This window comes from Echinops telfairi, unplaced genomic scaffold (assembly GCF_000313985.2).
Source record: "Echinops telfairi isolate 266 unplaced genomic scaffold, ASM31398v2 ScPeMD7_655;HRSCAF=1070, whole genome shotgun sequence".
Taxonomy (NCBI): Eukaryota; Metazoa; Chordata; class Mammalia; order Afrosoricida; family Tenrecidae; genus Echinops; species Echinops telfairi.
The window spans coordinates 18,952,844-18,964,728 of NW_022104553.1; the positions used below are offsets into that span (position 1 = coordinate 18,952,844).

Here is an 11,885-nt window from a genome sequence, read left to right on the forward strand (position 1 = left end):
CTCAGAGCCGAGAGTCTGCTTGTACTAGAACTCCAGCTCACAGCCCTCCCCTTTGCCGGATTTGCTCGCTCACCTGACAACTCGGCACGACTGACTTCATTCGATGGACTCCAAGGTGGTTCTCCTCTTTCCCACCTGGACAGTGCATCTGGTTTGGCAACTGGATACCCTGTTCGTGGGAAACCACAGAACCTCAGAGTCACCAAATTAACCTTGGCTTTTGACGACAGAATGTAATCTATGGGACGAAACCATTTCCACATAGATCCAGTCCATGGGTTTCTGTCAGGAGTAGGGGGAATGCACCCCTTCTCTAGGGCCAGAGATTATTAGGCTGAGAACCCACCACTTAGGGAGGCACAGGCACTGCAAAGGTGTCAGCAGCTGAGAAGGGGAAGGCCAACAACAGGGGAGCTGCTCTCACCTAAGGACACCAGGTGGCTAACGGTCTCCTGTATCACGTCCCAGTACAGATCCTTCTGAGCAGGGCCCAAGAGCTGCCACTCCTCCCGGGTGAACTCCACAGCCACATCGTGGAACGCCAGTGGTACCTGTCACAACAGGGTCCTGTTTAGTGAAATTCGTTCTTGATCATTTGGGTAACATCGGAAAGGTCAGTTCTGCTCATTTTCTCTATATAGGCTGCTGCTTTACTATACCCGGTGTTTGTTTTTTAAAATATTTCTTCCCCCAATAAAATAATTTATTAAAAAATAAATATGGGAGGGTGGGGGCGGGGAGGAAATGAGGAGCTGATATCAAGGGTTCAAGTAGAAAGAAAATGTTTTGAAAATGATGATGGCAACATAGGAACAAATGTACAGGACACAATGGATGGATGGATGCATGGATGCATGGATGGATGGAGGTAAGATCTATAAGAGCCCCCAATAAAAATGATCTTAAAATATATAAAAACAAAATAATAAATTTGTAAAAGACCAGAAAAAAATCCTGTATTTGTATATTCAAGCATCCATCCATTCATTCAAATACATGTCTCTGTAAAAGTTTACAGTGAAATCCTGTATCTCACATTCACACCCATACTCAAGTTTCTATGTATGTTTGTATACATGTGTGTACACTATATACTTGTGCATATATATGCATGAGAATGTGCTTGTGTGTGTTTGACCATGTGCTTGCTATGAGACAAACAGAAGCTAGTGATACCATAAAATCCAATGCTACACTCAAATCCTCAAGGCCAATGTAAGAATCTATAGAGAAAAGATGCCAGAGGTCAGAATGAAAGAAATTACAAGTTGAATCAACACCACCTCAGCACAACCCGATAAAGCTCTACGGGAGCCGACAGCCTCATCATTCTCTGAGGGATCAGGGGTTTAAACCACCAACCTTGAGGTTAACAGCCCAACCTTACCTGACAGTGGCATCAGGGTCCCACAGGTTAAATAAACATGTATAACATGTGGAAAGGGATGCAAGAAAATATTAAAACTGAGTAAAGACTAAGATACTGATTGACATGTATGATATGTGAATTCTATGTCAACAAGAGTTTTTTTTTAATAAGACCAAAATGAGGCTTTTTATTCCCTTAGAGTTAGTCTGGGAAAGGCCAAGAGGCCCCATCCTGTAGCGTCGTTGGGAGTCAGAACGGACTCGATAGCAGTGGTTTGGGATTTGAAAGAGCCCTGGTGGTATCGGGGTAGAGTTAGCGTTGGGTCAGCACTTCCAACCCACTGGCGACTCTGCAGGGAAAGATGAGGCTTTCTGGCTCCATGAAGATTTATAATCTCAGAAACTCAAAATGACAATTCTACTTCGCCCTATGGGGACGCTAGAAGTTTGATTCTTTTAGCTAGTCTATGTGAATTCCCAAATCAACGGGCGAGACTATGCAAATAAGGCGCTGGTGGCTCACCAACATGCTAAGACTGTAAATAAGTACTATGGAACATGCTAAGGCTGTAAATAAGTAGTATGTAACATGCTTAGACTGTAAATAAGTAGTGTGTAACATGCTTAGACTGTAAATAAGTAGTATGGAACTTAACACACTTAGACTGTAAATAAGACTTAACATGCTGTAAATAAGGAGTATGGAACTTAACATGCTAAGACTGTAGTAGCATGTAACTTAATATGCTTAGACCGTAAGTAACACTTAATATGCTGACTGTAAATAAGGAGCATGGAACTTAACATGCTAAGACTGTAAACAAGGAGTATGGAACTTAACACGCTTAGACTGTAAATAAGACTTAACATGCTAAGACTGTAATTAAATAGCATGTAACTTAACACGCTTAGACTGTAAATAAGACTTAACACGCTAAGACTGTAATTAAATAGCATGTAACTTAACACGCTTAGACTGTAAATAAGACTTAACATGCTAAGACTGTAAATAAGGAGCATGGAACTTAACACGCTTAGACTGTAAATAAGACTTAATATGCTGAGACTGTAAATAAGGAGCATGTAACACGCTAAGACTGTAAATAAGTAATATGTAACATGCTAAGACGGTGAATACGGCGTATGGAACTGTGAAGGGGGATTTAGTCACTTCTGCTTTCCTCCTAGGCTGCTGCTGTAAGGGGACATGCCATGCAATCCCAACGAATGAACAACTTGTGTAGAAATTGTGGACTGGGAGCTTTAATGACTGTGCAGACCTTCCCTGAAAACACAATAAAATAATTGCTATCAAAATGCTGTAATCAAGAAGAAACCGAAGTGCACGGTAACAGGATGGTATGAGGTTTGGATTTGATTACCCAAAAACGGCCCCATTGGAGTGATCCTAATGTACTTCTCTCCGTGGGCAATGGCTAGTCGCACGTACACTGTTACGCTGCACGTTTTTAAAAAGACAACTTTTATGGCACTGCATCATTAAAGCCCGGAGCTCCCATAAAAAACGAAGGTGCTTTTTCAGGCAAGAGAAACATCTGCATAGAAAAGGAGATGGAAGGAATTACCTGTTTAAAAAAAATTTTTTTTTTACTGCCGCCCTAGAGACCAAACAAGAATTTTCACATGCGTGTGGGTTTTGCTGCAAGAACTTTGTTGCAAATTCTTCTTGTTTGGTCCTGGGGTGGACGCAGCTCTGCGGTCAGGTGTCCCGTCCAGCGGCTCACCTGGGACTGCGCAGCGCGAGAGGGGCGGGGTTGTGATTCCTCAGCGCCGACTCCTACCTGCTGGCGCTCGAGCACCTCCATTCCCCGGTCCCCCGCGGATCCTCACTGCTCCGCGGCCAACGTCTTCCGCGCGCGGCGCCAAGGACAGAACGCACACCGAGAGCTTCACTCAAAACCACAAGGCGTTCGGCAAAATCACTCACTTCCTAAAAGGGATTTAAGGACCCCGACTCTTCCCGCCGCATTCCAGTCGGCCTACGGGTGCCGGCGAGGGTCCAGAAAGGCGGAAGGCGCCGCGAGGGCGTTTCTGGCGCGGCTGTACGTGACGTCCGCGTGCTCCTACAGGTGTCCCTATGGAGGCGGCCATGTTGGAAAACCTGCCGTACAGAACTGCCTGCCGTTGCCCCATTGGTCAGGCGATGGGAACCTACTTGCCGCCTCCTTGAGGGAAACGTCTGGCAATTTGATTGCCGCGTAGACAAGCCCACGGGGAGCTTCTGTCACCTTGGGTCGCTAGCAGTGCAAGGTTGGCGATGGCCTGAAAGAAAGCCACCAACATGGTCTGGATCCCTGTCTCATTGACTTTTTTGTAGAAAAAGGAGAGATTTTTTTCTCTCAGTGGATTGAGCTTCTGTTTGGCATGGGGAAAACGTGGCAGATGTTGAATAGGAGAATTAACAGCAGATATCCCACTTTGATTGAAAGGTTTTTCCCATCCATAGCTCCAAATATAAAAAACAAACATAAAAATCCTGACTCAAACAGCAAAAGGCTGCTGGAATCTGTATTGCCGTGTAAATTTGTGTTACCTACGGCCTCCTAGCTGAAATCTGAAAAAGCCCCCTCGGTTGCAGGTGGGTAGAGGCCCAAATGATTAGCAGCCAGGCCAGAGGTAACGTCGTATTAGTTGCTCTCAGTAAAGGAGGAAAGGCCAGAATTAATCAACCCAATTTTAGATGACCCAGGGTTTGGTCTGCTGTATTTCCCCCCCTCTTCTATACGAGTTTTATTATATCTATTTCTTTGCGTCAATTGGTTTATCTAGAGTCATAACGGGCTCTCTGTACGTGTACAGAAAGGACCCTGGGTAGTATAGTGGGCTGCGTGTGGAGCTGCTAACGTTCAGGTCAGTAGTTCGAAACATCTCAGAAACTCTCAGGGGCATGTCTACTCAGTCCTATCGCGTCACTGTGATTCCAAATGGGCTGGGCTGTAATAAGCTTGGTTTTAGGTTCTATGCATATATTTTATGCTCAGAATAAACCTATCTTCCAATTTCAGTGATGTGGTAGTGGCTTTTTGTTTGTTTTTCACTTTTCATGTGAATTGGGTGAAGGTTTACAGAGCACACCAGCTTTGCATTCAACAATTCTTACATTGTGTGTCATCTCATAGATTGCAATCTCTACAATGTGTGGGAAACTAACACTGAGGGAACTAGGATGAGGACTATATCCCCTACCTTATCACAGAGGGAATCTGGAAAGCTGGTATTCCATGGTAGGAAAGCCTCCACTTTGTTAAGTTAGAGGTAAAGTCCAAGTACATGATCCTGCTTTAAATATCATTCCCACAGATTCTCCCCTAACAGAGATGCTGCCTTAAAGTGAGCACATGGTAGATTCTATCTCCCTACAGAGGCAGCCATCTTTTTCTCTCTTCTCGCTGTTACCCAGCCCCCCCTCATCCCTTCCCCCCTTGCAGGTATTAGGTTTCCTCACCTGTGAGGTCAAGGACCCTACTGTAGATTCCACCCACCTTGCGATGTATGTAACTACTGAATATGCATTTCTTATGGCTACCTATAAATGTCCCAAGATAGGAAAGGTTCTTTCTCTTCTCCCAGTTCCACATGGACCATCAAGATGGGCCGAGTGAGCATGCTACGATACAATGTATCTGACTCCTTTATTTTACTCTCTCTCCTTTCTTATCCTCTATGATTTTACTATTACCTTTATATAATATAACTGTACAATTGCGCTTATTGGCCCTTTGGGTGTTGGAGGCTGGCTTCCTCTAACAACAATGTATTTTCACTTATGCCATTTCCTCCCTATGAACCCTGTTTCCATCCCACCTTCTTTCCTAACCCTTCTGAATTTGTCCGTTGGATAAAACCTGCCTTTTAAAAAAAATCTCAAATGGTTGATTATTCTAAGGTACATTCCTCACTAGTAATTCAGTTCCCTTATAGGTCTGTCAGTTGCTTGGCTGAATGTTAGAATAAACCAGCCTCTAACATCCATGGGGGGTCCATAGGAGCAATTGTACAGTTATATAGACATTATAGTAAAGTTATGGAAGATAGGAGAAAGAGTGAAAAAAAGGAATCAGACACATTTTACGGTAGCATGCTCACCTTCAGGACGGCCATGATCTCAGCAGCCAGACCCGAGCAGATAGGAGGAAGACAGGGAGGGAGGAGAGAGCATATCTCTTTATTTCTGACCAAGGCCTATATATACTTAGGGGCATGATTACAGGTAACCACACACGTCACAGGAAGGGGCTGTACAATAGGCATACACGTCACAGGAAGGGGATGCGCTAGGGGTGTCCATGTAATAGGAAGGGTGGTACTAAGAGTACACATGTAACAAGATGGGAAGACCCTAGATTCAAGATGGCAGCCTAACCTTGGTCATCCTTGAGCGGGCTCAACCTTGTTTCTGGGCTCTCCTTCAAGGAGACAATCCACTAAGCTTATCAGAAGGGAGTGGGCCCTACTTAGGGTGGGACAGACTATACAGTCTGATTGCTCTAGATGGCTGATGACCCTCAGGGAGAATAACCTCTAAGCAGCTTGCGTTGACCTCGAAGTGTACAGTCATTTACCATGTGTAGCAGGCAGCATCTTAGGTTTGACATATATTTTCAGGAGACAACCTGGAGAACAACCCTTTTGCATCCTACAGCTGAAAACTGAATCAGGGGGTGAGTTCATGTCAAGACCTAAAGAGTAGTGCCAGGTGTGTGTGTGTGTGTGTGTGTGTGTTGTGTCTCACTAGTCTCAATCTCACAGATTCCCAATTTTATTTGGCCAACTACACCCTTTTTGAAATACCAGTGCTAAAGCTTCCAGCAACACACCAACCATCACAGTACGACAAACTGACAGACGAAATCAAACAAGTCATTGCATCAGGGAATGTATGCTGTCCAAAACCTCTGAAAAGCAAGGATGTTACTGTGAGCACTACGGTATGCCTCATCCAAGCCGTGGCATTTTCCATTTTTGCACCAACTTTCACAGGCCTGAGAGGCACTTGAAGATACTGTGGCCTGAGTCCGGTGCACCTTATGCCTCAGTGACACCTTTAACTTCAATACTTGGAAGAGGTCTTAGGAGGAAGATTTTCTCAAAGAAATGTGGTGTTCGTTTTCTTGACTGGTACCTTCATGAGCATCGATTGTGGGTCCAAGTCAAAAGCAATCTTGACAACTTCAATCATTTCTCCTTTTAGCATGATGGGCTCTATGAGTCTAGTTTTCAGGATGCTTTTTAAAAAATGAGTTTGTTTTTTGATACACCGAGTTGCAATTCATACTGAGGACTGCAGACATTTCCATCAGCAACTGCTTACATTTAGCTTCAGTTTCGGCAAGCAAGGTTATGCCATCTGCCTATGGCAGACTGTTAATAAGCTTTACTTCAATATTGATCAACCAAAATTCACTGCCACTGAGTCCATTCTGACCCTATCAGACAGAGTACAACTGCACCTGTGGCTTTACATGACTGTGACTCTTCATGAGAGTGGAAAGCCTCATCTTTCTCCCCCAAAGCTCCTGGTGGTTTCAAACTGCTGACTTTTCTGTTATCAGCCCAAAACATAAGGCACTACTCCTGCAGGGCTCCTTTTTCATGTAGTCCGGCTTTTCAGAGTGTTTTCTTGACATACAGATTGAGTAAGTATAACGAAAGGATACAATTCTGATGCACAGTTTCCCTGCTTTTAAACCATGTCATATTCCCTTGTTCTGTTCACACAGCTTCTCTTGACCCATGTATAGCTTTTGTATGAGTACAATTAAGTGCTTTGGAATTCACATTTTTATCACTGTTATCCATAGTTTGCAATAGTCCTCCCAGTTGAATGCCTTTGCATAGTCAAGAAAACTTTCTGGTATCTTCTGCTTTCAGCCAAGATTCATCTGACATCAGCAATGATATCTCTTGTTCCACATCCTCTTCTGAGTCCAGTCTGAGCAACTGGTAGCTCCCTGTCAATGTACTGCTGCGACCACTTTTTGGATTATATCCAGCACAAGTTTGCTTGCATGAGTATTAGTGATATTATTTGATAATTGACACATTCTGTTAGGTCACTTTTCTTTGGAATGGGCAGAAATATGGCTCCCTTCCCATTGGTGGGCCAGGTAGCTGTCTTCCAAATTTCTTGGCATAGATGAGTGCTTCCAGGGCTTCATTAACTTGTGGAAACATCTTAATTGGTATTTTGTAAACCCTTGGACCATTGGCTGGTGCGTTCAGTGCAGCATGGACTTCTTCCTTCACTACTATTGGTTCTTGCTCATATGCTATGTCCTGAAATGGTGGGATGTTATTATTTGCATGTATCCTTCCCACCTCTTGATGTTTTTTGTGTCATTCAGTATTTTGCCCAAAGAATCTTTCAATATTGCAACTTGAGGCTTAAATTGTTTATTCGGTTGTTTGGTTTTGTTCATTTGGAGGTTGTTGTTGGTTTTTTTTGGGGGGGGGGTTCCTTTGGGATCTGTTTTGTTTTCCAGTAAAAGAGATGCTAAGCATGTTCTTCCTTCAGACTGCTCCTATAGTGCAGTGAGAAGCTTCTGCGAAGGAGCTCTTCACACTACATGATAGGAGTAAAAGTCCATTCTTTAAACTGCTTTTCAATGGCCCGTGCATTTCAGAGGCAACATATTCTTTGATTTCTTCATCAGCTTACTCATTCAAATTCCAAATCAATATAAAATGACTTTTAATTGTTTGTTAGCAAATTTTACATCAGGCAAACCAACACTCTCCAATGTACTTTTGGATGGAAGAAACAGTCGTTTCTCTCAGTATAGACTTTCTAGGAATGTGATGAAGTAGAAAATCTCGTTTTATGCTGTCCAATTTTGTAGACGCTTGGCATACATCGAACTATTTTGGGAGTTATTGTGTGATCAAGAATTGATAATAAAGCCTTGAGGCAAAAAGAAAAAAAATACCATGGGAGTTTGAAGGAAATATGTATTTTGCTTAATAAGTAGTAGTATTAATGGTACCGAAGAAGTACAAAGTACATGGAAAGCATTTGTGACAAACTGGGCTCCCGGAATTAGGAGAATACCCACTGAGATGTTTCAATAAACAGATGCAATGCTGGAATGCTCAGTCTATGTTAAGAAACTTGGAAGTTACCAGGCAACAGTCGGGAAGAGGTCTATATTTGTGCCTATCCCAAACAAGGTTTTCCAACAACACTATCAAACAATAGCATTAATATTACATGCTAGTAAAATTTGGGTGAAGATGATTCAAACTGATTCCAGCAGTACATTGACAAGGGATGCCAAATGGATCTTGGCTGAAAGTGGAAAATACGAAAAATATGTGTTTCATTTACTAAGCAAAGGAATTCAGTTATGTGGATCACAACAAATGATGTATAACACTGAAGATGGGAATTCCAAAAACATTTCAATGGGCTCATGTGGAACCTATACAAAGGCCAAGAGGCAATCGTTCAAACAGAACAAGGGTTGATTTAAATCAGGAACGGTCAAAGTTGTATCCCTTTCATTACACCTATTCAATCTGTATGCTGAGCATAAAATCTGAGAAGTTGAACAATAGGAAGCACACTGCATTAAAATTGGAGGAAGACTCATTAACAACGTACAATCTGTAGATGATACAACCTGGCTTATTAAAACAAAGATTTAAAGCATTTTCTAATAAAGGTCCAAGGCTACAGCCTTTAGCATGGATAGCAAAACAACATAAATAAAATAGTATCTTCACAATGGACCAGTATACAACACTATAAGAAAAAGACTTGGAAATGGTAGTCAAGAAATCATAACAGGTCTTTTTTTTTTTGGGGGGGGCGGTCAGGGAAGCCAGCCCCTAACAAATCATCACAGGCTTGGCAGCCGCAATTGTACAGTGATAATATGTAAAGATTACAGCAAAGTCATAGAGAACAAAAGAGATAGGAGAGTGAAAGAAAGGAATCAGACACATTTCATGGTAGCACGCTCACCTCAGCCCCACTTGGTGGTCCACATGGGAATGTGAAAGGTGGGAATGGCAGGGAAGAGGGAGTAGGGAAGGACAGGGGGAGAGGGGAGAGAGGGGAGAGGGGAGAGGACCCAGGGAGAGAGCAATTTATTACTAACCAAGGCTTATATTTTTTTTTTGGGGGGGGCGTGCAAACTCTTAATTCCAGGTAAAGACATACGTCACAGGAAGCGGTTGTACTATAGGTAATACAGTAATAAAAGGGGGACAATCTAGGGGTGTACATGCAATAGGAAGGGGAGGGATTGGGGATACACATGTGACAAGATGGGCAGATCCTAGATTCAGGATGGCAGCCTAACTTTGGATGTCACTGAGCAGGTTTTACCTGTTCCCTGGCTCTCCATGGAAACAATTACTATCCTCAGCAGTAAGGTGTGAGCCCCACCTACAGTGGACCAGACAGTAGTCTAATGGCTGAATGCCCTCAGGGAGATTATCTCTGAGCATCTGACCTCCCACCATGTGCTGGCAAACAGCCTCTAATGTTTGGCACATCTTTGGGGAGACAAAGCTGGGGAAAAGTCTTTTGTACCCCACACTTTTTTTTTTCCATAATAGGTCTTCTACAGGGCAAATCTGCTTCTAAAGATCTTTTTATAGTGATAAAAGGCAGAGAACTGTTTCACCCAAGTCATGGATTTCAACAGCTTCATACATATGTGAAAACAAATTACATCTAAGAATTTGCATTTTAAATTACAGTATTGATTTGAAGTATTGAATTGACAAAGAACAGTAAAAACAGCATTCCAGCTCATGGGTGCATGACTTGTTAATAATTAAACATGTTTTAAAATGTATCTGTAGATCACGGTATGTCTACAAACAAGTTCTCTAAGTAATACACTTCCATGTGGGAAACTAACACTGAGGGAAGTATGATGAGGACTAAATTCCCTACCTTATAACAGAGGGAATCTGGAAAGGTAGTATTCCACAGTAGGAAAGTCACCACTTTGATAAGTTAGGGATAAAGTCCAAATACACTATCCTACTTTAAATATCATTCCCACAGATTCTCCACTAACAGCTATGCTGCCTTAAAGTGAGCACATGGTTGATTCTATCTCCTTACAGAAGCAAACATCCTGTGGCTATTTCTTCCTACAGTGACACCCAGCCCTCTTCATACCTTCTCCCAATGCAGGTATGAGGTTTCCTCACATGTGAGCTCAAGGACCTTAATACAGTCACCACCCACCTTGCGATGCATGTTAACTACTGAATATTCATGTCTTAAGGCTACCTATAAATGTCCCAAGATAGTAAAGGTTCTCTCTTCTCCCAGTTCCACATGGGCCATCAAGGAGCTGAGATGAGCATGCTACCATAAAATGTGTGACTCCTTTATTGCACTCTCTCCTATCTTTCCTATCCCTTATGACTTTACATTATATATTATAACTGTACAATTGTACCTACTGACCCTTCGGATGTTAGAGGCTAGTTTCCTCTACACTTCCAATGAAAACACTGGCTTCCAAGAGAGCTACTACACCACTTATATTCAAGGTAGAGGTCAAATCAAAAGCTTATAGGGACTACTTTTGGAGATTCTCAAGGACTAATCTTGATAGATTTTCTCCAGGGACACAAGATGACCATGAAGGCTTTTTAGGAAATTTTTAAGAAATTTTAAAACGTCATCGGTGAGTTAAAGGGCAGGAAACGTGTGTGTGTGTGTTTGTTTTTATTATTTTTTAAATTATAATACACTTACTCATTCTTTGAGGGTAGCAAGAGCTGACCAAAAGAATATTAATGGAAAACCTTACCCCTTCTAACATACAGCCCCTTTAGACTTCCTTTTGGTTCCCAAACTCTAAATATTAAAAAGCAAAAACAGATGAGTCCCTTTGAAAATGATAAAAGTTATACTTATGTAAATCAGAGAATAGAGAATTCTTTAATAAAGGGTTAACTCACTGCCATTTAGACAGTGCCGGCTCATAATGATCCTATATGACAGGGTAGACTCTTACAACAGACTGTTCATTTGCTAGAAGATCAAGATTATGGACATTTAACATTAACTAATGGCTAATATAGATGGGAACAGTGCAAATTTTGTGTAGTCCCCTATTTGGACAATGTAAGCTTACTTACTTGGGCTTTGATTAGAAAGCGATTGCAGGATTTTAAGGGAAACTTTTCTGTACATGTTATTCAGCTGAAAAGGGAAATTTTCAGTAAACTTAGAGATGGGCTAAAAGTCATCCCCTAGACCTGATGTAATTAAACAAATGGTATATGGCTTAGAGAGGCTTGACTCATGTGCTTGGGTGCAAGTATTTCACATAATTTATGTCCTAGTTTAATTCTATTGCTTATTAATTTTTGTCCTTGCAACCATATGCTGCTTCTATAGAAAGCTAAGGCATATAAAAGAAAATCATGTAGCCTCAATGGCTTTTTTGAATTTTATACATAGAACCAAAGGGGGAATTGTGGGAAACAAAGAACAGCAAAAAAGTATAGGCAGCTGAATACTT

The 11,885-nt window shown here is 42.0% G+C and overlaps 1 protein-coding gene across 1 annotated transcript in view; it reads right to left on the minus strand.

Moving 5' to 3' along the window:
- Positions 1–3,213, minus strand: part of LOC115870344 (zinc finger protein 613-like) — a 13,097-nt gene extending 9,884 nt beyond the window's left edge. The window contains exons 1-3 of the mRNA XM_045292572.1: positions 3,171–3,213; positions 425–551; positions 74–169 (exon numbers count right to left, since the gene is read on the minus strand). Coding sequence (XP_045148507.1) covers positions 74–169; positions 425–551; positions 3,171–3,194 — 247 coding nt within the window. The 5' untranslated portion in view covers positions 3,195–3,213. The remainder of the gene's footprint in view (positions 1–73; positions 170–424; positions 552–3,170) is intronic.
- Positions 3,214–11,885: the final 8,672 nt, after the last annotated feature.